Source organism: Aptenodytes patagonicus, chromosome 15 (genome assembly GCF_965638725.1).
Source record: "Aptenodytes patagonicus chromosome 15, bAptPat1.pri.cur, whole genome shotgun sequence".
NCBI classification, from domain to species: Eukaryota; Metazoa; Chordata; class Aves; order Sphenisciformes; family Spheniscidae; genus Aptenodytes; species Aptenodytes patagonicus.
Genome location: NC_134963.1, coordinates 6,025,453 through 6,049,758, shown reverse-complemented (window position 1 = coordinate 6,049,758; position 24,306 = coordinate 6,025,453). Strand labels below are relative to the sequence as shown.

Below are 24,306 nucleotides of genomic sequence, written 5' to 3'. Positions count from 1 at the left end.
ACAATGGGTATCTTGGGCTTTAATTGATCTTAACTATTTTTTAATAAGTTTTATTTTTCCAAAATTAAAATGCCTTGTAAAGTATGCTCTTAAGGATGCTTTTCCTGTTCCCCATATTTCCTTTTGATTATTTCTTATACAACTGGTTGTGTTTGGCTATGAATCTGTCTTGGACATGAACCTGTCTCTTCCTCTGTTTGTAAAATGTTAATACAATTACATCTGCATCCTGACTGTGTCTCTAGATCCTACTGTAGTGGAAAGATTTTTTTTTTTTTTGGTCAGAACTAAAAGGAAATATGATTTTTTTTCCCTCCTGATGACCTTCTTCCCAGGCAGCTAAAAAGGAATGGTCTCAGACACTCTGGATAAACCTCAATGTCCAGTTTCTTCAGGAAGGAATTGAGGGATTTCTTAAAGCCCTTCGAAAGCTGCCCAAACAAGTACGCAGTATGCCAGTAGCCTTTCACTTGGAAACAAAAATGAAGGCATTTCAAGACTCCATTCCTTTGTTGCTTGATTTGAAAAATGAAGCTTTAAGAGAAAGGTTTGCTTTGATGTATTTAAATCCATTTTCTATATATAGGAAGATTTTATTTGTTTTGTTAGAACTTTTAATTTCAGTTACTGGGGTCACGCCATGTCCTGCAGCTTGGAACTTTACTTTCTGCTTAATGAACTTGTGTAATAGCATGCAAGGTGACTACAATGACTAGGACACTTTATGTATTCAAAATACTAGTTCTTGTTTAAACACTAGAATGCTAAACATGGTTTCACTATTATATATTAAATTACAGTTGTTTTCATTTTTACTGTATCGTGGTGGTTGGTACAATTGTTGATGTGTCAATTTAAAACAGGCATTGGCAAGACCTTATGGAGAGAACAGGAACAAGTTTTGAAATGACAACAGAAACATTTACTTTGGAGAATATGTTCGCTATGGAACTTCACAGACACTCAGATGTTATCAGTGAAATAGTCGGAACTGCTGTTAAGGAACTTAGCATTGAGAAGGTAATGTAAAAAATCGTAATAAAACTAAAAAGACACAGATGACAACAGTCTGTGTTTTATTTGAGATTTTTATATTGGCATGACAGCAAGTTTGGCCATCTTCAGGAAGCTGCCATGATGTAACTGATGGCAACTAGGATCAATAGCTCTGTTAATAAGCTACCACAGGGCACAGAATCCTAGCTATCTTGGCTTTGGCAGCAGTATATTGGATTTCTGTTATTACAATAAGCAAGTCTGGCCTATGAAAAAGGATCCGAAGAAGGATCCATTCTGTTGCCGTCATGATGTTTTGAAATAGACCCTTCTTTATAAACCAGAGTTAGAAAATCTGTGCAAAAATTTTGCTGAATTAATTGTTTCATTTTTATGCTAAGATTATAGTTCTCTAGTTTTTGAAGACTGAAACATGCATCTTTTTATGCTCACGTGCAGGGTGTGAAGGAAATAGCAGAAACATGGGAACACCTGAAATTCACTGTACAAATGTACTTCAAAGGCACTGAGAAGCGAGGCTTTATTCTGGGATCAGTAGATGAAATTTTAGAGATTCTTGATGACAACAATGTCAATCTTCAGAGTGTTTTGGGCAGTCGATTTGTGGGTCCTTTCCTTTCAACCGTTCACCACTGGGAAAAAACTCTGTCATTGATTGGTGAAGTCATCGAGGTAGGGAGGAAAGTGCTGGACTAAATAATTAATGTTGTTATTTATAATCAGGGTTTTCTGTTGTATTTTTTTTTTCTTTGATGGTAACATTTGATTCTTAGATCTGGATGGTGGTTCAGAGAAAATGGATGTACCTGGAGAGCATCTTTATTGGTGGAGATATCAGATCACAGCTTCCAGAGGAAGCCAATATATTTGACAGCATAGACAGGATTTTTAAAAAGGCAAGTAACTGACTTGACATGTGATCAGCATAATTATTTAGTGCATTTTGCTTCCAGTTCCATAGTTAGCTGTAGTCTTCTGTGTCATTTGTAACAGTGAGAATGGTATGTTGTAATGAACTGAATATGAGATTGGGGAACCCAGGAACTCTGGTGTTTTACTTCACATCTGTCATACATGGAAGACTTCTGATTTAGCTAAGCTGGGCAGAGGTGTGATCCTTGGCTGGCAGAATCCCCTTTTCCTTTCATTGGATACATCTTTTTACCTCTACTATGATAATAAGAAGCTTAGGTATGTTTCTGTAGGTTGAGGACCTACATATATGCTAAAAAGGCTTTGCTGGTATAATGCCACTGTTCCCATACTGAACACATACCCCCAGCATGGATATGGCTTGCTTTTCTTCTTCCCATCTGCAAAATTGAGATAGTACTGTGATTCTGAAATGCCATGTTTGTCCTTCACTTGAAGTACAACTGTATACAGGAACAAAGTCAGGTATATGCTTATGCTTGCATGACTTGGGATACAGGCTTGTCTTGCTTACACTTGCTTTTACAGTAGTATCTCCATGCTCTCAGCTTTGAAAGCATACTATCTCCATGTTTTCGTACAGCACTGCAGCAATAGGAAACAATATTTAAAATTCTGTCTAATTCACTTCTGTAAGAACCTATACTGCTTGTGCTGCTTGTGTGCTTTGTTACTAGTTAAATATAATTTAGAAAATACTGAACAGCAATGGATTATGCTAAACTTTCTTTTCTCCCTATGTAGATAATGGATGAAACTGTAAAAGAACCAACAATAAAAAAATCCTGTGAAGCTCCAAATCGTCTGTCGGACCTCCATCATATAAATGATGTGCTGGAGAAATGTCAGAAAAGCTTGAATGATTATTTGGATTCCAAGCGAAATGCTTTCCCAAGATTTTTCTTTATATCTGATGAGGAGTTGCTCAGTATCCTTGGCAGCAGTAACCCACTTTGTGTCCAGGAACACATGATAAAGGTACAATGTCTGGCTTTCCACAGTGCCTTGTGCTTTTACGTGCTTTAAGAAGTTTAACAGACTATACTGTACGTGCTGTTAAGGGTCTGCTAATATTTATTGCATACAAAGAGCGTCCTGGCAGCATCTTGAAGAAGCTCCTGAATAAACAAATCAAATCTGATCGATAGTCTCTCCTGGCTCTCATACTGGCCAGTAGCAGTTACGGTAGAGGAACATTGGTAGAGGAACATTTGAGATACACCAGAATGGTCAATCATTAAAGAACCTTCCTGTAGCTCCTGATGGATCTTTATTTTCTAGAAAAAAAAATCAATGTAATTTGGGCCAGATCATCTGCTTGTTTACTCTGCAGTTGGGCTGTTGAGCGATATATCAGCATTTGTATTTGATTACTTAGAGTCAGATCCATTTCTCTTTAGAGTCCGTGGAAATTTTCTTTCAAGATTAAATGGGGGCTAGATACACTTAAATCTTTGAAGCTTTGTTTCTAAAATGCCAGTGAGTTTCTTTGTTGGTGCATTCCAGATGTATGATAACATAGCCTCCCTGAGGTTTCAGGATGGTGATAGTGATGAGAAAATTGCAACAGCCATGATTTCAGCTGAGGGGGAGGTGATGGAGTTCCGGCAGGCTGTAGCTGCAGAAGGCAGAGTGGAGAACTGGATGACAGCAGTGCTAGCAGAAATGAGACGAACGAACAGACTCCTTACTAAGGAAGCTATTTTTCGATACTGTGAAGACAGAAGCAGGTGAAAAAATCAGTGTCAAGGATAACACAAATACCTTATATGTTATTATGAGCCTGTAGCGATATAGAAAAAGAAAGACTTAATTTTTTAAATTTTTACATAATTTAGCCTGTATTTCTGTATGTGGAGGGATACGAATACATGCATACGCAGTATTTTAACTGACCAGAAAAAATTGTGTTACCTATCGTATCTAGTTTCCTAAATCCCGAGTTTTTATTTTTAGTGTTGTGTGCACCATATGTTTTTCTCACTATGTGTTCCACTTGGCAATCTTTACACATGGAATAGGCAGCTTTTCTATCAGAGTATTTCCTAGGCTTTTGAAATACTACAGCACACCTTGATAGAATTCTGTACATCTCTGTAAAGTTTGGCTTATGTTGTAGTTGTTGCAGAAATAGGAGGGACTTCTTTTTTTTTCTTTTTTTTTTTTTCTGTCCTGATCAGTTACTTGGAATAAACAGTAACTCAGACTCCCTCACTATATGTATTTCCTATAGAGTTGATTGGATGTTACTCTACCAAGGCATGATGGTGCTGGCTGCTAATCAGGTGTGGTGGACTTGGGAGGTAGAGGATGTCTTTCGGAAAGTGAAGAAGGGAGAAAAACAGGCAATGAAACTTTATGCTAAAAAAATGCATAAGCAAATTGATGATCTGGTTACGCGCATTACAATGCCTTTGAGCAAAAATGACAGGAAAAAATACAACACCGTTCTCATTATTGATGTTCATGCCAGAGACATTGTTGATACATTCGTAAGAGACAGGTAAACACTGCCCCCCAACCTATTGAGAAAATACCAAATGCATAAATTGTATTTCTATCCTTTTACCTCATGTGAGCAAGTCTCTCTTGTGTAGCATTCTGCACGCTCAGGAGTTTGAATGGGAAAGCCAGCTGCGTTTTTACTGGGACCGAGAGCCAGATGAACTGAATGTGCGGCAGTGCACAGGCACGTTTTCATATGGTTATGAGTATATGGGTTTGAACGGACGTCTTGTGATCACCCCGCTTACAGATCGTATTTATCTTACACTCACACAGGTATATGTTCAAGGAGATTTTTACTAACAAGCCCTTTTAAAATACACTTCTAGGCAATCATATAATTGTTTTATTGCCACTTCCTGTTATGTCCTAGATGCCAATGTGAATGCTAATATGTTAGAAATCAGTTGTGATATCCTTCTAACCTGATTGCCTCAAAGATAATGTAGAATGCATTCACAGATAAAACTTAAGGCCTTTTGTACCCAAGGGTTCATTTGTGATTTTGCTACCAACCTCCTATAAGTGTAATCCAAGTGTTGCTTTGCTTTTTGGTCTGTCTCCAAAGGCTTTATCAATGTTTTTGGGAGGAGCACCAGCAGGGCCAGCAGGTACAGGGAAAACGGAAACAACCAAGGATCTGGCCAAAGCACTGGGCTTGCTCTGTGTAGTGACAAACTGCGGAGAAGGCATGGATTTCAAAGTAAGAGTTAGAAATCTGTGTTCTCTGATAAAGTACCAGTTACTGCTCTTTTTCAGTGCCCAGGATAAGGATATATTCTGAACTTCTGAATACAGGCCTCCCTTAGAGATACAATGCTGATTGATAATGAAATATAGTAAAAGAATGTCTATTTTGAATAAATTCCTGAAGGAATTTCAGGTGCTTTCAAGCAGGGGAGCAATGACTAGATGATACGTGTTTAAGCTTATCATAGGCAATCTGCAGTTGGCAAGTAATTATTGCAAGACCTTATGACAGATTGCTAGCTCCTGCATATATAAATATCCAGAGGTTTTACCCAGTCATTAAGAGTTTTAGCATACTCCAAAGTTTGCTGATGCTGAATGTTTTATATATTCATTGCTGAGATGTTTTTCTTGTTGTTCTTGTTAGGCAGTTGGTAAAATTTTCTCTGGTCTCGCCCAGTGTGGAGCATGGGGATGCTTTGATGAATTCAATCGTATCGATGCTTCTGTGCTTTCAGTCATTTCTTCTCAGATTCAGACTATTCGAAATGCTTTAATGAATCAGTTGAAAACATTTCAGGTAAACCTTAAAAAAAGAAGAGTAATTGTGAAGGCTGATCTTGTTTTTGAGGCAAAGATTCAGGGTTAGACCCCATCATTAGATCAAAGGCTTCTTCTGTAATTCATTTGTGCTGAACATTTCAAACTCCAGAGTATGTACTCTCAGTTTCAGAGATGTTAAATCCTTGCTGATTTCCTAATCCTTTGCTAGGTTCTTCCTTTGTGAAGTGGGGTAAAAGTCAGCTAAGTAGGATAATAGTAAGTAAATGGGATAATAATATAATAGTAATTAGGGAGAGGAGTAACTTAACTTGATGTGGGTTGTGAGGCTTTATTTACTGATGTTTATTGGAATTCAAAACCCTCAGACAGGAAATTTGATTGAGAAGTGTGAAATGCCTTGATGTTTATATCCAAGATACTAACAGTGGGATGAATGTATTTGGATGACTATCTAAAGCTAAATATTTCAACATGTTGTCCTGAGTGAGTGCCCCAACTTTGCTGGTTTTCTCTTTGAGCAAACAGTACTATTTATTTCAATTCCAAATACACATTGTTCTAATGTTTTCTTATGCCTTTAGTTTGAAGGACAGGAAATTACCCTTGATAGTCGTATGGGCATTTTTATTACGATGAATCCTGGTTATGCTGGCCGGACTGAGCTCCCTGAGTCTGTAAAAGCTTTGTTCAGGCCTGTGGTTGTTATTGTACCAGATCTTCAGCAAATCTGTGAAATCATGCTCTTTTCTGAAGGGTTCCTTATGGCAAAGGTAAGAAAATTTTGTTGCTACCCATACCCATGTACACACCCATGTATGCATGGCCAGTGTTTGGTTGCGACTTACACATTTGTGATTCTCTAACTTAAATCTCAAACAGACCCTTGCCAAAAAGATGACAGTGCTATACAAACTGGCAAAGGAACAACTTTCTAAACAGCATCATTATGATTTTGGACTGCGGGCCCTTAAGTCAGTGTTGGTGATGGCTGGAGAACTGAAAAGAGGATCAGCAGACCTCAGTGAGGTAGACTTGCTACTTAGTTACCCTGGGCAGATCTTTATCATTAGGAAGAGGATGTGTTTACACATCTGCTGTAGTTTGTCCACCTTGGAAATAGGAGCACTGGTGTTATTTGTCTTATTTCACGTTGTTCTTACTGAGTTTCATCACGCCCTCTGCCAGCAAGTTACCACCAGAACTCAAGTCAAAGTAGGGAACTCTATAGAAAATGAGGTATTTTACTTCTTGTTTAGTCCAGGATGCAAATAGCCAGACAAAAGTCTCTGGATGAATAGCAGAAGCTGGTTTTTGAACAGTGAGTGCTCCAGTCACGCAGTTGTTAATTGTGTAGCTCAAGTAGTACAGTATACTTATAAATAAAAGTTTTTCAATAGTGCATTGCTTTTTATGGCTTTCTTTTACACCTATTTTTTATTTCTATATGTATGGTTGTGATACCCAGTTGCCTAGGGAAATTCTTATTCAAATTTCTTCTTAAAAACTTGGAAACAGCTGAAGGAAGCTCTCCTATAAAGTTATGTATGGGTGCACCTTGCAGGTTGGCAGGAAGTTGGGGTCTAAATGATGCTCTCAAGGGGACTACAGAACTTGGGTGCGTTCATAAAACCGTTGGTTATTTTAACATCAAATCAGGGAAGCTGTGGGTGTGGGCCACTCCAGTCATTTGACATTTGGTTAATATGGTAGAAAAAGGCAGTGTATTGTTCTTAGCTATTGGTATGCTTAAACCTTGTAAAGTAACCTTTGTTTCCACTAGTAACTGATGCCAAGAAAATATTCTCAAAGCTGTACTAAAGTAATCAAGCAATAGTTTTTAGAGATGTTTGAAGTTACTACATCTTAGATAATTGGTTAGCTATTTGGTAAAAATTGATTCTGCTATGTTTTGTCTAGGAAGTTGTACTGATGAGAGCTCTACGAGATATGAATCTTCCTAAATTTGTGTTTGAAGATGTACCTCTCTTCCTTGGCCTAATCTCTGACCTGTTTCCTGGCCTGGATTGCCCTCGAGTCCGCTATCCTAACTTTAATAATGCTGTAGAACAAGTGCTGGAAGAAGGGGGTTATGTTGTTTTACCAGTCCAGGTATAAAAAATGTTAATTGCTTCAGTTTTTGTTGTAAACATTAGGCTGGATATGCATTGCTGCACTCTGGAGCGGCTCCAGGAAAGCTTAGCTGGTATAGACCAGCTGCTGATCTTTTCCACAGAAGAATTACAGACAGCAGTCTATTGAATCAATCTTTATTTTTCAGGTGGATAAAGTAGTTCAGATGTATGAGACAATGTTAACTCGTCACACTACAATGGTAGTTGGACCTACTGGAGGTGGCAAGTCAGTTGTCATTAATGCTTTGTGCCAGGCCCAAAACAAGTGAGTATAGAATTTGATACATGGAAAATCTGGTTGTAAAATGGCATAGACTGTGTTATTCAGCCCTGTGTAGTCATGACAAGATCAATAGCTGACCATAATATTTGCTTGGGTTAACATGAGATGGTATTGTGTCATTTTAATGTTGCTTTTCTTGCTCTATCTCTAGCCTGGGATTATTGACAAAGCTTTACACACTAAACCCTAAAGCTATGAGTGTGATTGAGCTGTATGGGACTCTTGACCCTACCACACGACACTGGACAGATGGAGTCCTGTCAAACATTTTTCGGGATATCAACAGGCCTACTGACAAGAAAGAGCGAAGGTAGACAGCTAGAAATCATTGTGATGATTTTTAGATACTGATTTTTACATCAATATTTTATTTTATTTTATTTCATTTTAAATATTTGATACTGCACTATTAAAAAAAAAAGATGCTAAATAAATAGAAAGTGTCTAGGGGTTTTTCTGTCTTCTGTGAGTTTCCAGCCTCAGTGAGATGGATGGAAACTATGCAATTATCAAAAATGCATGGGAGGCTTCAAAACACCTGGACTGACATTGACACCACTGATGGCACATCTGAATTCTGAAATATGTTAGTAAAGTCAGAGATTAGTCAGTGCCTCTTGGCTTCTGTATCCACAGGTACATTCTGTTTGATGGAGATGTGGATGCTCTCTGGGTTGAAAACATGAATTCTGTCATGGATGACAACAAGATATTGACCCTGGCAAATGGGGAGCGGATTAGACTTCAGTCACACTGTGCTTTGTTGTTTGAGGTAAGTAATGACTGTACCGTTTAATACATGGGAAGGGTTAGATACAAATGGGTCTACAAAGCCTGAAAAGCAGTTACTGTGGCTGTTCTTTGTTTAAGTGTACGATTATCTTGTATGATTATTTTATAGGTTGGTGACTTACAGTATGCATCTCCTGCCACGGTATCCCGCTGTGGAATGGTCTTTGTAGATCCTAAAAATCTGAAATACAAGCCCTACTGGCAGAAGTGGATCCAAGAAAGAGAGAATGAGGTGGGAATTTCTGCACTTGTTCAGAGAGTACCTGTATTAAATACCGAACTGTAGACAGCTGTAAAAAAAAAACCTTTGTAAAGGCAGTCTGATTTTCTGACAACAAATCTAATCACTAGGCCTGCAGCAGAGGGCTAAAGAGAATTCCTAGCTTTTCTAACTTCTGGTTGTTGTGACTGTACCCTGTCTTTGGTACAAGTGATTCCTGCAAGAATATTTGGTCAGCCAGGTATTGATGGGAAGCTCTGCTGTCAAAAATTGGCTTTCCAGGTTTCTGTGTGCTGAATTATCGTCCTTCTTGTTCCTCAGCAAGAGAAAATTGAATTGAATCGTCTCTTTCAAAAATATGTGCCCTACCTTATTGATATGATTGTAGAGGGAATTGTGGACGGCAGACATGGAGAAAGGCTGAAGACCATTGTTCCTCAAACAGGTTTAAATATGGTAAGGAATAGAGAATAAAGATTGAAAAAATTTATCTAAAAAGAGAAATGGAACGATGGAGAGAGTAAAAACCTCCCAAAGAAAGCACAGGAGTAGAGTCCATGCTGAAATGTCAGTTTGCTAGTGATGAGCACCAAGAGATGGAAGAAACAGTCAGTTCCTAACAATGCTCTTCTACTGTCATTAATACTCATATCAGTAGATACACCTGCAAGGACAAAAGATCAGCAAACACTCAAACAGCTGAAAACATATTAAGAGTTTTTGTGCATCTAAAAGGCAATTCTGTTTACGGTTTTGTCTTGTTTTACAACAGGTGGTGCAGTTGACTGTGATGCTGGAAGCTCTAGTTGTGGTACAGCCTGATGATCCTGATGTTCTGGAGTGTTTTTTCTTGGAAGCTTTGTATTCCTCCTTAGGTGCTGCTCTTCTTGATGCTGGGAGAATTAAATTTGATGAAAATGTTAAACGTATTTCCTGCATGTCTACTGTTCATGATGACAACATCCTGGCTAAGCCAGGGGAGCTGCCAGGTAGGATCTTGTCATAATTTAGTCTGAATCCCATTGATTATATTAGAAAAGTGTTAGTTGCCATGAAGGCAGAACATCGTTCTTCCTTCCAGCTAGCTATCCTGGCTGCAAAATATGCTCTCTGAAAGACTATCACTGAAAACCATGTAGAGATACTAATGCTAGATGACTCTCAGCTACTGGTCTGTCCTCACAGAACAGTACTTTTCTATGCCAAGCTGAAGAGATAAACAGCGAAAGGAGAAATAAAACGTGAAAGGAAAGCCAGTGGAAGGTGCTTAAAAAGCGACAGTATGATCCAAGTGCTGGCCTAGGAGGATTTTGGTTGATGTCTTACTGGGTTAAATGACAAGTAAACAGAACACAGTGTTGCCCAACTTGGTCCAGGATCTTGCCCTTCACTTTCATCTCAATCAGATTATTTTCTTATGAAATATTTCAGTGTCCTAGAAAACCTCCAGTTGCTTAATGGTTTGCAGGTCAGCTGCCAACTTTGTATGACTTTCATTTTGATGGATTTCAAAAAAAGTGGGTACCTTGGATGCAACTTGTTCCTGAATATATTCATAAGCCTCAAGTGAAATTTCTTGACATTCTAGGTGAGTATAAGATAAAATACAGTGATGATATGCCTTTAATTTATAACATGCCACCACTGAGTGGCATGGCTCTTAACATGAGACATCCTCTTTCTGTACTGAAGGTCATCTACTCAGGTTCAGTTTCTTTTGATGGCACAAATCAATTTCTTTAGTGCTCTTGTCATTTTAGTTTAGCAGGAATAGAGTTGATATTTACAGCACTGCGTAATAAAGAAATGAGGAAAGGATGAAAATCTTGTTTCAGTTAATAAGGCTTATTAGGAGCTAACAATGCCTTTTACAAGCCAGAATAGCAGAAGATTCACAGTCTGCTCTACCAGAAACTCTAGGAAAAATGTCAGCTCTGTGGTTCAAGTACTTGGTAGATAAAAATTACATTCTTAAGGCCGTTATTGGTTGTTACTTCAAGCACTGTATAATGGTGACAAGTGCTTTTCATAGTTAAGGACAAATTAATGCAGGTTACTTTATAGTAATACTTCAGCAAGCACAGGTTAACTTCACTGATACAAGAGATAATTATATGATCTCTAAAGTTGCTCCTAATGGCAGGCTATTCACATAGAACAAAATTAATCTCTGCAGAGTTCTGGGAAAATGCTTATGATCCAAATAAATCCTGATTATATCCTTGAAATAGGGATTAAATGGAGCTTAACCAGTCCATGACCCTTCTATATGGAAGATAATTTCTTTTTTAATATATCTATAGGAGAAAAGATCCCAATGATAAAAGCTGAAAAGAGATGGTTGAGCAATTAAAATTTTCTTTCAACATTGTTAGTGAGTTGATATTTCAGATTATGTCTTTGTGCAACTGCATGTTAATACCTTGAGAGTCTGATCCAGCACTATTCTATAAATATAAATCCCCCAGCTGTACTGCATTTTAATTTAACCTGCTATCATATTCATGATCTTTTTCAGTGCCTACAGTGGATACAACACGCACTACTTGGTTACTAGAACAGATGGTAAAAATAAAACGCCCAGTTGTTCTTGTAGGTGAATCGGGTACATCTAAAACAGCAACTACACAAAACTTCCTAAACAATCTGAACAAAGACCTTAATGTATGTATGAGGCATTTAGTCTTGTTTGTAAAGATGCATTTTCGTTCTTTGTCCTTGTGTTAAATTTGCATTGTGAAGCCTGAGTCTGTGGGTAGCAATATTGACTTTGGTAACGTGACTGCAAGCTCAGACCCAAAGTGTGTGAATGATTTGAGAATCTTTCAGGACCAAAGATGTTTTGTTCTGTTCTACCATGTACAGATTCAATTTTATAAAGTAAATAGATATTATCGAAGTGCTAAGAATGGGATTACTTTTCTTTGTCATCTGGAATTCAAGTGAATAAATGGACCAGAGAAGTGTTTCCTGTATGTCTGACAGTCTAATATAAAGAATATTTTTTGAATGCTCTGGTTAAAAAAAAGAACAGGTAAAAATCCATTCTTATCCTTTTCCTCCCCTTTGCAGCTGCTGCTAGTAATTAACTTCTCTTCTCGTACAACATCAATGGACATTCAGAGAAACCTAGAGACAAATGTAGAGAAACGAACTAAAGACACTTACGGCCCTCCTATGGGAAAACGTCTCATTGTTTTCATGGATGATATGAATATGCCAAGGGTAAGCTGCCAATAGTTTGCAAGGTAGTATAGAAACATTTGGGGTCGCACTGACGTGGTCCCTTCATACACAGATCCAATGAATCACAAGTCAAGGAGATTCATAGTAAGTGCATAACTGGGTTTCAGCTTAGGACCTTCAGAAGAGTTGGATTTGTGTGCAGTAGGGGGTGTTTCTGTCTGTTACAATATTTGTCCTATACGTAAGAGAGATCCTGTTGGATCATTTCTTTATGCCATTAAAATCATGACTCTGTGGCCTGATATTGGCTGCAGGTTGTGTATTGTAGAAACTATCCCTTTCTCTTTACAAATGGGGCAAAAGAGTATGTGTGCATTTAGTTTACCTTGAAGAAGAGACACTTTTCCCATAGGAGACATTGGAAGTAATGTTCACAATCAGTGCTAGAGCTTTACAAAGTGTCACTTAGTCCTTGTAATGTTCTCCTGAGTATGGAGCACAATATTTCCACATTTATAGCAGTAACTGGCATGCTGATGTACTGTGCTCTAAATATCTTGACTCTTTTGTATTACAAAGGTTGATGAGTATGGCACACAGCAACCCATTGCCTTGTTGAAGCTGCTGCTAGAAAAAGGTTTCTTGTACGACCGTGGTAAGGAGATGAACTGTAAACTTCTTCGAGACCTGGGTTTTATTGCTGCCATGGGGAAAGCTGGAGGAGGTCGGAATGAAGTCGACCCTCGATTCATCTCACTCTTCAGTGTTTTTAACATACCTTTTCCTTCTGAGCAATCACTGAATTTGATCTACGCCTCCATCCTGAAAGGCCACACTGCGGTAACTTAACTGTTTTTAAAGGATTGCTCAACAGGTTTATTATTTTTAAATAGACATTTATTTCTGTGTTATCGCAAGACCTGAAATCTTCTGTTATTAGGCTTTCTTATATTTAGAACCTCATGCAAACCTTTCCTTTCCTCTTCTTTTTCTCAATGGGTTTACACAGTTTTGATAAATTCTTGAGTAATATGTAAACATTCAAGTCAGCAGATAATTTATAAACCTGGTGCTTTTCATAGGTTGAAACCTGTGAACGATTGGTTATGGTTCCTGTAACCAAATACACAAAGGTCAGCAAACTCTTTCCTGAATGACAGTGAAAAATTTAATATAATGCAGTAGACTGCATTACTAGCAAGTAACCTGCAACATTATATAAGAAAAGAGCAGTTTATTTTTTCTGCTATAGAAGTGCTGTGAAAATTCCAGTCATGGAGTTTGATGTTATCTTCAGCACTGTGCAAGCTCGGGAGTGAAGATAGGGCTTGCCCAAAACATTTAACTGCAGAATGTTCATACTACAGAGGAATATGAATTTCTGAAAATGCTTGTCCTCAGTTATTTGAAATATACCAAGCAGGTTTAAAAGCTGGAAAGCAGAATATGTTTAATAGCATTGAGTTCTCTCTGGGCAGTCTCATGAAAACACCTCTTCTTTCTCATGTTTACAGATGTTTAATGAGTCTATATCAATGATCTCTGACAAGATAACTGTGTGTACTTTGGAGCTTTATAAAATGATTATTTGTGACCTACCCCCTACTCCTTCCAAATTCCATTACATTTTTAACCTGCGGGATCTTTCCAGGGTCTATAATGGACTTATTCTTACAACTCCAGAGAGGTAAGAATAGAAAAATTGTCTTCAGTGGTCCTACACCTATTTATATTGGATGAATCTGGGTGATGATGAGGTAATTTGGTACATGGAATCAGTCACATTTGGGCACTTTTCATTAAACCTTCGCCACAATGAGAAAATGTTCAGGAACATCCTAAATTGTGGTCTTACTCTTGATGACAAACACTGATGCATTAGTCTTTCTTAAATAAGATATCCAGAAGTAAAAATGCAAGCCAATTAGTTATTGTGAAAAGTACAAAACCCAAAAGAGTAAAAAAAGTCAATCCAGAATTTGGTCAGTGTTATTAACCATATGGCCTTAGGAATCATGTCAGCTCATTTGGTGCAGTCTGATATTTTGATGTTAATTCAGGTTTCAAACAGTGACCCAGATGGTGAGAGTTTGGAGAAATGAGTGCCTGAGGGTTTTCCATGACAAGCTGATTAATGAAGCAGACAAAGCATTGGTGAGTAATTTCTTTGAATTTTTAGTAGCCACTGACTATTACTATGGCAACTAATTTGCAACAGCAACATTATCAACTGTTACACTCGGGTCTTGCAGTCAGACTGCAGACTTGTCTAACCACTATGTTGCTCCGTTAATTTAAAACATGGCCCATGGAGTTTTCTTTTCTAAAATAAAGTGACTATGGCAGACTAAGTGAGCAGATCTGCTGAAGGAATGGAAAGCGTCACTCGGTTTGCCCATCCAGGAACATTGGTTAGCAGTGGCACAGGAGACAAAGTGCACAGAGAGCAGTGCAAAGGAAAACTCAGGAAACCACTTCAAGTCAGTATTTTCCTTTAGGAAGGGTTGTATCAGAATGTGACTATACAATCAAGTAGGAAAAAGAAGGATAAGAGCTGAGTCCTTAAACAATGGATTCAGTTTTGGCTTCATGCAAACTGGAAAACGCTCCAAATTATATCTTAAAACACAAGAGAGAACGACGCCAGTTTTATACCGTGAGAATTAGGGGAGGAATTGGGGTAAAGTTTACTTACATATAAGCAACTTGTGAAGCCACTTGCTTAGATGAAAAGAGGTAGATTAAGATGGCTTCAGACTTTTCTGCTTAAAATTTTCTCCTCTAATATACAAAGATATGTTTCCAGCTCAATTTTCACAACTAATGTAATTATATCGCAACTTTTCTGTATTTGTACATTCATTCAGACTTACAAAATTTGTGAGAAATCTTGGTGGCGAGACATCTATGAATGCTGAGAAGGAAGGTTTTTTAATATAATATTTACACCAATATATGAGAAGGTATTTTTTTTAACAGGCTTATCCTTTTCTGTCTTAAACTTCTGCAATCCATTGGCTTGGATGGTTTTTGAACTGCCTATTAGATCATGTTAGATCATACATAGAACACAATAGGAGACTGTGGTCTTTGGATCTTTGAATGACATGAGCATCCCCTTGAAATCAGTATTTGAGCAAGAATCTGCATTGTCAGCCTTCTAAGTGTTACTGGATTCAGAACCATCTGCTTTGTTGTGTTGCCTGACTCATTTCGTATCCTTGAAGGTACAAGGTCATATAAAAAAACTGATTGAAGAGAATTTCAGAGATGACTTGGAGCAGGCCATGAGGGATCCTATTCTTTTTGGAGATTTCAGAATGGCACTGAGTGAAGGAGAGCCTCGTATTTATGAAGATATCCAAGACTATGATGCAGCAAAAGCTCTCTTTCAGGTAGTGTGCATCAACTTGGAGCTGTGCCTGATTCTGTCTCTGTGCCTGAGGAATGGGCAGGAGCCTGCCTCAAACTGTAGGAAATCTGTTCTCTTTCTGTGTGCACACAGAATTTTATGTGCACCGTTACCCATTTGGAGTCTGCAGTAATGAAAATTGAGGATCAGCTACAGGGTTGGCAGTGTTTTCCAATAGTTTATTTTCCCTGAGGAAGGGGAAAGGAATAATGCTGCTAAATGGGTTGTAATTTTATTAACGTTATTAATTGTTTCATTGGTCTCTTAGTAACATTCTGTCCACCTTTCTCTGCAGGAGATTTTGGAGGAATATAATGAAGTTAATATGAAAATGAATCTGGTTCTTTTTGATGATGCTTTGGAGCACTTAATCCACGTACATCGCATCATACGCATGGATCATGGGCATGCCCTGCTCATAGGAGTGGGAGGCTCAGGAAAGCAGTCTCTAACGAGACTGGCTGCCTATACAGCTGGATGTGAGGTTAGTGACCCTGCATCTTTGCAGTGAAAGAAGACAAGGAAAGCAATATTGCAATCAGGATTAAATTGGCGGGAGGGGGACAGAAGTCAGTCAGTCAAGATAAGATCAGGCTGGCATCTCTTCCCTGTGGAGAGAAAAACAGGGTGAGGTGATTGCCAGGAGGTCTAAGATGATGACTGTGGGTGATGTGGGCAGGAAGCTGACAGTGCCTGAATCTGGGTTTTGGCACTGGGGACAGAAAACAAGGATGAGTTTGGTGGCAAACAACTAATAGTCCCTAACTACTGCTTTTGTTACTTATCTGTATTACAGCAGCACTCCAGTGCTGCTTGAGGAACCTCGTTGTGATTGATACTGTAATATTTGAGATAGGAAATGTTCCTCTCTCAGAGGTATTTTCAGTCTCTTACAGAGGCTTGGAAGTGAAGAACAAAAAAGGAGGATGAATACAAAGCAATTTTGAAAATGCAATCCTGCAGGGTTGTACAAATGTAATTTTTAAAAGAATGTAGTGCATAATTTTTTTGATACTTACACATTTACTGATGATAGGGGCCAAACCAAAACCCTTGATCCAGTCTAACTGAAATTCAGAGTTACCATCATGTCTTGGGTCCATCTGTGTCTTCTCAGTATATGTTTGCATCCTTAGGTATTTGAGATCATCTTGAGTCGAGGATATGGAGAAAATAATTTCCGAGAAGATTTGAAAAATTTGTACCAGAAGCTGGGTATTGAGAACAAGTCAACGGTCTTCTTGTTTACAGATGCCCATGTAGCAGAAGAGAGTTTCCTGGAACTCATCAACAACATGTTAACTTCAGGTGGCACAGGCAGCCTCAGTTACTCCCGATCAGTATTTACTTGTGACTCATAATCTCCAGTGTACCCTTGATCCAGCTATTACTGTTTCACCCCGTGTCCTCTGCTGCTTTAGTTAGTTACACCTCTCAGTATTACCTGAAATGATCTTGGCCTTAATAATGGCTTTTTGGCATCTTCTTACAGTCATTGACATGTGTCTGGGAAGGCTATAGGGTTAATTCATGCTGATCGTGATGTTGCAGGAGTCTCAGATTTCTTCCAAGACTGAGGTATAATTTCAGCTGCGTTTGGCTACAAACCCACCTTTTGTCCCATTGGCTTTTGAATAGCATTCACCTGAACTGCAGCAACTGCTTATATATATATGTCCTAAAATGTAGTTTAGTATCTTTTAGTGTATGCAGCAGCTGAAATGAGCAGCAGCTGGCACTGTGTGACCACCCTCTCTATAGAAGTTCCTACACAGTCTGATTTGAAAACAGATGTGTTAAATCTGTTCCATGGGGGCTGGGGGGAGAAGGAGAAGCATAGAGAGGTTAACAGGTTCATTCAAAACTACCCAGAATCATTTTTGCAGAACTAGGTTTAAAATTTGTGACTCTGGTTTCTCATCTGCCCTATTCCCAGCCATATGGTTTTCTCTACATTCTCTTGAATGTTCTCACTAGCATTCTTCTGTCCTTATGTTACAGGAATGGTGCCAGCCCTTTTTCCAGATGATGAAAAAGACACCATACTAAGTCAGATTGGAGATGAAGCTGCTAAAGCTGGCGTGAACCCAGCTAAAGAGAGTGTCTGGCAATATTTTGTAAACAAATGTGCAAGCAACCTTCACATTGTCCTGGGAATGTCCCCAGCTGGGGACAGTCTGAGAACGTGGTGCAGAAATTTCCCAGGTATCAATTGTACACACTGCTTCGTCCTTTCCCTGTGAAATACAGGTTTGCAGGCAAGAGGAAATCTCCAGTGGACTCTCAGAGATGTCTGGCAGCTAAAGCTAAGCAGAGCAGGTTTCATGATTAAGGATTTGCAGTGCGTGATTTTTTTTCCAGTTAATTACCACATATCAGCGAGTATTATTGATTAGCATTTACCAGATCAGTTCATTTTCCAGCTGAACAGCTAGAAATCAATTGGTCACCCTCATTGAACTGGAAATATACAGCCTATGTCTGCAGCCTCTCTTCTGTAGTTTACAGAAGAATGCATGGTATTAAATCATTATGAAACTAGGACGGTGGTAAGAGAAACATTTTTGTATCCAAAGCCAAAAAAAGGGCATGGTGAGAGGGACACCCACTGAGAGAAAAACACCTGAGCCTGGTGGTTGCTGCACTTCAGCAGGTGACTGAAAGGAGTCCTGGGAGACTGAAGAGACACGTGAAAGATGGGTACGGGTGGGAATCCTAACCCAGGCATTAAAATACCTTGTTGTAGCTCTTGACTGCATCCTGTAGAATGGTACAGCCTAAAGAATAGTACAATGGGGTTAGCAGGACACAGGTGCAAAGTTGATTGTTTACTATCAAAATGGAAACATTGACTTTGTGGTAAATAGTGTTGCTAAGCAGGAATCAAATAAGACAGATCTTGCAGATTCTTGATGCAAATAAAGTTAAGCACGGGACTGCCTGGCAGATTAGGGTCTAGTTTTACAAAGGAATTTTTCAGATAACACTCTTCTTTTATTTTAAGGTCTTGTCAACAACACTGGTATTGACTGGTTCTTGCCCTGGCCCCCCCAGGCCTTGTACGCAGTTGCACAATCCTTTGTTGGTATGTAAAATGTCAGTATTTTAACCCATTAACCCTTGGGATAGCCTAAGAAATATATTCTTTACTTTGCAGTTATTGTAGATTTCATAATTTGATTTCCCATTGTGCTTGTTACCCTGAGTCTAAACGGGTGATGCAAAATCCCAGTCAAAAAATGTTTTTGGATGGAAGTTTCTTACTCAAATAGATTTTAAAAAATGCTAAAATTCAAGTTCCAAACTCTGCAGACAATGTGGCCTGCCTACCAGGAGGCCCAGGTTCTCTTCTGACTCTGCCTTGATCTCGCTTTTTGCCCCAGAAAAGACTTTTTTTGTGCCTTAGATGTACATAAGAAAGACAGTAATTGGCAGACTCTTAACAAAAAAGAACAACAAAACCTTTGACATTTTTTATTTCTTCTGCCCAATTTTAGGAAATAGCACACACATCCCATCAGAGAGCTCCAAGTCGGTGATTGAGCACATGGTCATGGTGCATGAATCTGTAGGGGATTTCAGCAAGAGGTTTCTGCAGAAACTGAGACGTAGCAACCATGTCACACCAAAGAATTACCTTGATTTTATCCATACTTATTCAAAATTGCTGAAGGAGAAAAATGAGTTCATTGTAGGTAAGGTTGTGTAGATGTTTTCTGCTTTTTAATAAGTGATTTGAATATTTTAAAAAAGAAAAAAAAATGTGGTGAGAATCCCACATATTACCCACATTATGCAAAAATCATTTTGTCAGTACTCTCTCAAATGCTGTGCTGGCATCTGGTTTTGACATTGGACCACTATCCTGACCACATGTGAATGTTCAGACTCTGTCTGTCAAACGGTGGGCTCTCCTCAAATTCTTCTGTGCGTGAACCTGAGCCAGAATCTCCAAACCAGATACTCTTCTTCTTGGGGAAGAGTCTGATTAGTTCTAATACCAGCTCGGCCTAGCTCAAGGTTTGACATTCTTCCTCAAGCAGAAATTCTTATTCATACGTCAGTGGGCACTGTGAAGAGGATAAAACATGAGCAGTGTAATATGGAAAGCAAATTGTGGCACAGAGCCACTATGTGGCAGCTCAAGTGACATTAACACCATCTTGGGTGGGAGGCTTAGGAAAGGAAAAATCTCTCAGAGTGATTTTCCTTTCATAACCGAGGTTGCCTTGCTGCAGAGGGCACCTATAAGCATATTTACCTTCTGTGAGATTGTCTATTGCTGTGTGATAGTACACAATCAATGAATCACTAACGTTTCTCCCTTTTTTTCTACCTAGCACAATGTAAACGGCTGGATGGGGGCTTAGTTAAACTGAAGGAAGCTAGTATACAGCTGGTTGAGCTGAACAACAAACTTGCTGAGCAAAAGATTGTGCTAGCAGAAAAATCAGCTGCTTGTGAGGTTTTGTTAAAAGAGATTTCAGCAAACACAGAAGTAGGTAGGTTGTTTACAACTACGGAAGTGTCCCACAGGCTAAGCAAGGCTCCCATAGTCTGTGTTGTGTTGGGTTGGAAGACCCTCTAAGAGCTCCAGCTGCTTCTAGAGGTAACCCTCTTGTTCTATCTGTGCTGATCTACTGTCATGCTAGAAGAGTAGGTCTCCTCTCTTGCCCAGATTGCCATCTTTGCTATATATTTGGCCTACAGTACTTTACACAACTCAATACTATGTTCACCTGCCCTTGTCTTCCCTTTCCAAGGTGTAGGGCGTAATGTGGGAAAGAGGCATTAGCAAGAAAGGGACCTTCTGATTCAGAAAATTACTATTAGAGGAAAAACAGAGGGAAGCATGGGAGGAAAAGAGATTATGTATGCTGTCGTGTGGAACACTGACAGTGTTCCTAACCTGGTGATGGAACTGTAAACATTGGCAAGCTAGCAACAAAAAGGTACTGAGTTGATGGTAATTTCTGATTTTCAGCCAAGAGCAAATCCATATTAGTATAAGTTCTGTATACAAATTTGAATAATCCATTTATGGTCCTGCCTTTACCATTCCTAGCTGAGGAGAAGAAAAAACTGGCTGAAGAAAAAGCTGCGGAGATACAGGAACAGAACAAGATTATTGCTATGGAGAAGGCGGCTGCTGAGACAGCTTTGGCTGAAGTCATGCCTATTTTAGAAGCTGCCAAAGTGGAGCTTCAGAAGCTTGACAAGTCTGATGTTACTGAGATCAGGTGACTCATTTGGATATACAGTAGCATAAACTCTTGGAAATTCACTGAGAGACCCTTGTTTGCAGGGTTTGAGCTTTAACCTCACCTTTCTCACCTGCATGGTGTATGGGTGAAGGTCAGGACATCAGTTGTCCAGGTGGAGAAGTTAAAACAGAATCCCCTGATTCCTAGCCCAGGACTTCCCCTCAAGCTTGTTCTTCCAGTCCTTTGTTTGATGTCTTCCCCATATTTCTCTACCCTGTGTCTGATGCACTAGAAACTGCTATGGTTTCTGCCTGAGCAGTGGCTGTCCAAACCCCTTCATTCCTCCTCTGTTTTTATTCTGTGTGAATAGGAACACATACCAGTTATTTTTCAGGGATGCTTTGATAGCATGAAAATGTATTTCTGTGCTGAATTAACATCTCCCTGTGTTTTTATAATACATCTTGTATTTGGGGATAGATATAAAAGTACATCCAGTCCTTGGCTATCCCCGAAATAGCAATGGCTCTCCCTTCCCTGCCACACTTGTTTAGTTTCCATTCTCTAGTATATCTCTGGATTCTTCCTGTACTGCTTCTCCCAATGGACAGCTGCTTCGCTGCCCTAGGGAAGAATATCATGGCTCAGGATTTTAGGCCTTCCACTGTTGAAATCCTTTAGTATTTCATTGATTAAATTGTCTGAATACAAGAATCGGTTTTGAGCCTTTGACTAGTCAATAATTTCTTGTCTGGCCTGGATTATCTTTTTTACTTTGTGTAGGATGCCTTAGGTACTAGCTCTTGTTGTATTGCGATGACTCTCTTAACGGGAAGTACCTGTGTCTGGCATCACGTGCTTTGTCTCTTCCTTTTTCTCCTCCACTGTCTCCTTCATCTGCTTTCTAGATCCTTTGCAAAACCCCCTAAGCAGGTGCAGGCTGTTTTGGAATGTGTTCTTATAATGAGAGGTTACAAAGAATTAAACTGGAAGACAGCCAAAGGAATGATGTCTGAGGCAAATTTCCTGCGATCCCTGATGGAGATAGATTTTGATGGGATTACTCAGAGCCAAGTGAAATCCGTCCGAGGTAAATTACTGATCTGTATACTTGGAATGAACGTAGGATCTTGTTAATGTGATTAGTCGTGTCAGCAGCAATCCTTCCAGTGTTGTTTGAGAAGGTGGGATCCACTTTGTGCAAAGGGACAGCACTGCCTGCAATGCTGCAGATGTTGCGCTGTTGGGGTGACTGGATTCTTCAGAGTTCAAAGACCTTCTGCGATGTGTTGCATCCAGTTTATACCTTAGCTGGGGTCTTACACATTTTGGTTTAGAACAGGCAAGAAACAAGCAAGACAGCCGAGCAGGCCTGCTGTCTGCTTTTAGCCACTTAGAAAGTAGCATTATGACCTCACCCATGTGGTGACAAAATGTGATATATACAGAGTGGAAAGAAGATAAGCTATATCTAAAGTTTATGGGCCAAACTTTGCACGTTCTCCCACGGGTGTAATCCAGAGTAGTTCCTTTAAGAGGGGAATTTGGCCCTTTGAACAAAATTGCATCTGACTGCTGCAGAGAAAACAAACCATGATCCTGAGATGTGCTGAACAACTCCTGAATGCACTCCCTTCTTGGAGAAAGAACTTGAGAAATCACCAGCAATACTGTGCTTGTATTGTTACAGCCCAGTAGCTTCATCTTAAGGTCAGAGACTCTTTAATTTTCTGACAAATGTTTCATGTTGTCTATCACAGCATTGCTCAATATTGCTGGTAGGGAAAGCTATTTCTCTGAGGATTTCTGCACTGTAATTCAACTAATTTGCAATATTTTTCTGTTTGCCCATTTAGCTCTGTTAAAGAATCTTAACACTACCTTCAATGAAATGGAACTTGTTAGCAGAGCAGGACTGGGAATGTTGAAGTTTGTTGAAGCAGTGATGAGCTACTGTGATGTAGTTAAAGAAGTCAAGCCAAAGAGAGAAAAGGTAAAGTGTGTGGGTTCAAACCCAGAGGAGGACGAAGCATGATCCTGATGAAAAAAATAATACTCGGCAATTTCATAGACCGCCCATTTCTCCTCTTTGAAGTGCTTAAAAAGAGGTGTTTAGGAAAGCTATTGCAGTAGGAGTGAGGCAGGTATTCAGTTATAAACTGCTGTGTTTGTTGTGTAATGATGCTGGGATATGGGTTCCCATCCACATCAGTGCTTGAAGGAGAAGGTAGGAACGTGTTCAGTTGGAATTTTGTAATCTAACATGGTTAGAAAAACACAGTTTATAGCTGTCTACTGAGAAGAGACTTCAAAATACATAGCATTTGGACAGAGCAGAGCTCAGTAGTACACAACATCCATGTCCTTTAAGCACAGACCTTTTGATTAACTTTTTTTAGAACGACTGGAAAGTTATCGGTATTACCAAAGGAAATCTAATGTCCAACAGATGATGCTGGGAAACTTTCTTCAAGAAAAGGTTATTATATACAGCTGACTACTGAGAAACTATATTCACTAGATGTTGAGTCTGACTGTTTTTGAGGTCTTAATATTGTGGTTATTAAGCAGACAAATCTCCCCTTTTGTCATGGGATGACAGTCCTCCAATGTCAGCAGGACTACTCACATGCTTTAATATACCTTATGGGTACAAAACTCTAGGAGGTTTATCTGCTTTGGAACTGCAGTATCAGACCATGATGTGTATGTTTGGCAAGGTGAGAGGTGGGTGAGAAACAGTGCCAGTTATTTTGGCTTACCCTGTTTATTACCAGGACACTTTGAAATATATGAAATGGCCAAAAGAAATCTGAGAACTTAAGACTTCTCTCCAAAGCCCTTCCTTCCTCTGATACTCTTATGTTTCCTTCATAATGTAATGTAGGTGGCTAGGCTAGAACGGAACTATTACTCAAGTAAGCGGGAACTGGAAAAGATAAAGGCAGAGTTGGCTACCATTCAGGATGAGCTTAAAGCTTTGGGGAACAAATATCAAGAGGCAATAAAAGAAAAGCAACAGTTACAAGAAGAAGCAGAGATTATGCAGAGAAGATTAGATGCTGCTGACAAGCTCATCTTTGGCTTGAGATCTGAAAACAAGAGGTAAGTCTAGATTCAGAGGGACATTTTTGACATCAGAGGGTCATGTGCCAGGGATAAAATCTATCAAACTGAGACATTTTTGGAAATGTCACTTCCTGTGATGTTTGTTTCTGAGAAGAGCTAATAAATATCTGTTCTAAGCTAATATCCATTAGCTCTTGAAAAATAATAACAACAATTTTTAGTGCAGAAGAAAAAGGTGAACTCAGATTAAATGGAAGAAGGTTCAGATCAACTCAATGTCTGTGGCCATCATAATAGTG

General features: G+C 39.1%; 1 protein-coding gene across 1 annotated transcript in view; it reads left to right on the top strand.

Annotated features, from left to right (window-relative positions):
- Nucleotides 1-24,306, top strand: part of DNAH10 (dynein axonemal heavy chain 10) — a 57,664-nt gene that overhangs the window by 19,581 nt on the left and 13,777 nt on the right. The window contains exons 25-60 of the mRNA XM_076352607.1: nucleotides 336-547; nucleotides 864-1,020; nucleotides 1,456-1,689; nucleotides 1,791-1,913; nucleotides 2,695-2,928; nucleotides 3,457-3,680; nucleotides 4,184-4,453; nucleotides 4,548-4,731; nucleotides 5,024-5,158; nucleotides 5,573-5,725; nucleotides 6,291-6,479; nucleotides 6,589-6,735; nucleotides 7,627-7,818; nucleotides 7,988-8,106; nucleotides 8,276-8,434; nucleotides 8,761-8,896; nucleotides 9,026-9,148; nucleotides 9,458-9,592; nucleotides 9,909-10,125; nucleotides 10,605-10,724; nucleotides 11,655-11,800; nucleotides 12,209-12,361; nucleotides 12,902-13,162; nucleotides 13,837-14,009; nucleotides 14,383-14,476; nucleotides 15,550-15,717; nucleotides 16,030-16,218; nucleotides 16,871-17,042; nucleotides 17,736-17,939; nucleotides 18,739-18,819; nucleotides 19,232-19,429; nucleotides 20,075-20,236; nucleotides 20,800-20,974; nucleotides 21,847-22,028; nucleotides 22,795-22,931; nucleotides 23,826-24,043. Coding sequence (XP_076208722.1) covers nucleotides 336-547; nucleotides 864-1,020; nucleotides 1,456-1,689; nucleotides 1,791-1,913; nucleotides 2,695-2,928; nucleotides 3,457-3,680; nucleotides 4,184-4,453; nucleotides 4,548-4,731; nucleotides 5,024-5,158; nucleotides 5,573-5,725; nucleotides 6,291-6,479; nucleotides 6,589-6,735; nucleotides 7,627-7,818; nucleotides 7,988-8,106; nucleotides 8,276-8,434; nucleotides 8,761-8,896; nucleotides 9,026-9,148; nucleotides 9,458-9,592; nucleotides 9,909-10,125; nucleotides 10,605-10,724; nucleotides 11,655-11,800; nucleotides 12,209-12,361; nucleotides 12,902-13,162; nucleotides 13,837-14,009; nucleotides 14,383-14,476; nucleotides 15,550-15,717; nucleotides 16,030-16,218; nucleotides 16,871-17,042; nucleotides 17,736-17,939; nucleotides 18,739-18,819; nucleotides 19,232-19,429; nucleotides 20,075-20,236; nucleotides 20,800-20,974; nucleotides 21,847-22,028; nucleotides 22,795-22,931; nucleotides 23,826-24,043 — 6,176 coding nt within the window. The remainder of the gene's footprint in view (nucleotides 1-335; nucleotides 548-863; nucleotides 1,021-1,455; nucleotides 1,690-1,790; nucleotides 1,914-2,694; nucleotides 2,929-3,456; nucleotides 3,681-4,183; nucleotides 4,454-4,547; nucleotides 4,732-5,023; nucleotides 5,159-5,572; nucleotides 5,726-6,290; nucleotides 6,480-6,588; nucleotides 6,736-7,626; nucleotides 7,819-7,987; nucleotides 8,107-8,275; nucleotides 8,435-8,760; nucleotides 8,897-9,025; nucleotides 9,149-9,457; nucleotides 9,593-9,908; nucleotides 10,126-10,604; nucleotides 10,725-11,654; nucleotides 11,801-12,208; nucleotides 12,362-12,901; nucleotides 13,163-13,836; nucleotides 14,010-14,382; nucleotides 14,477-15,549; nucleotides 15,718-16,029; nucleotides 16,219-16,870; nucleotides 17,043-17,735; nucleotides 17,940-18,738; nucleotides 18,820-19,231; nucleotides 19,430-20,074; nucleotides 20,237-20,799; nucleotides 20,975-21,846; nucleotides 22,029-22,794; nucleotides 22,932-23,825; nucleotides 24,044-24,306) is intronic.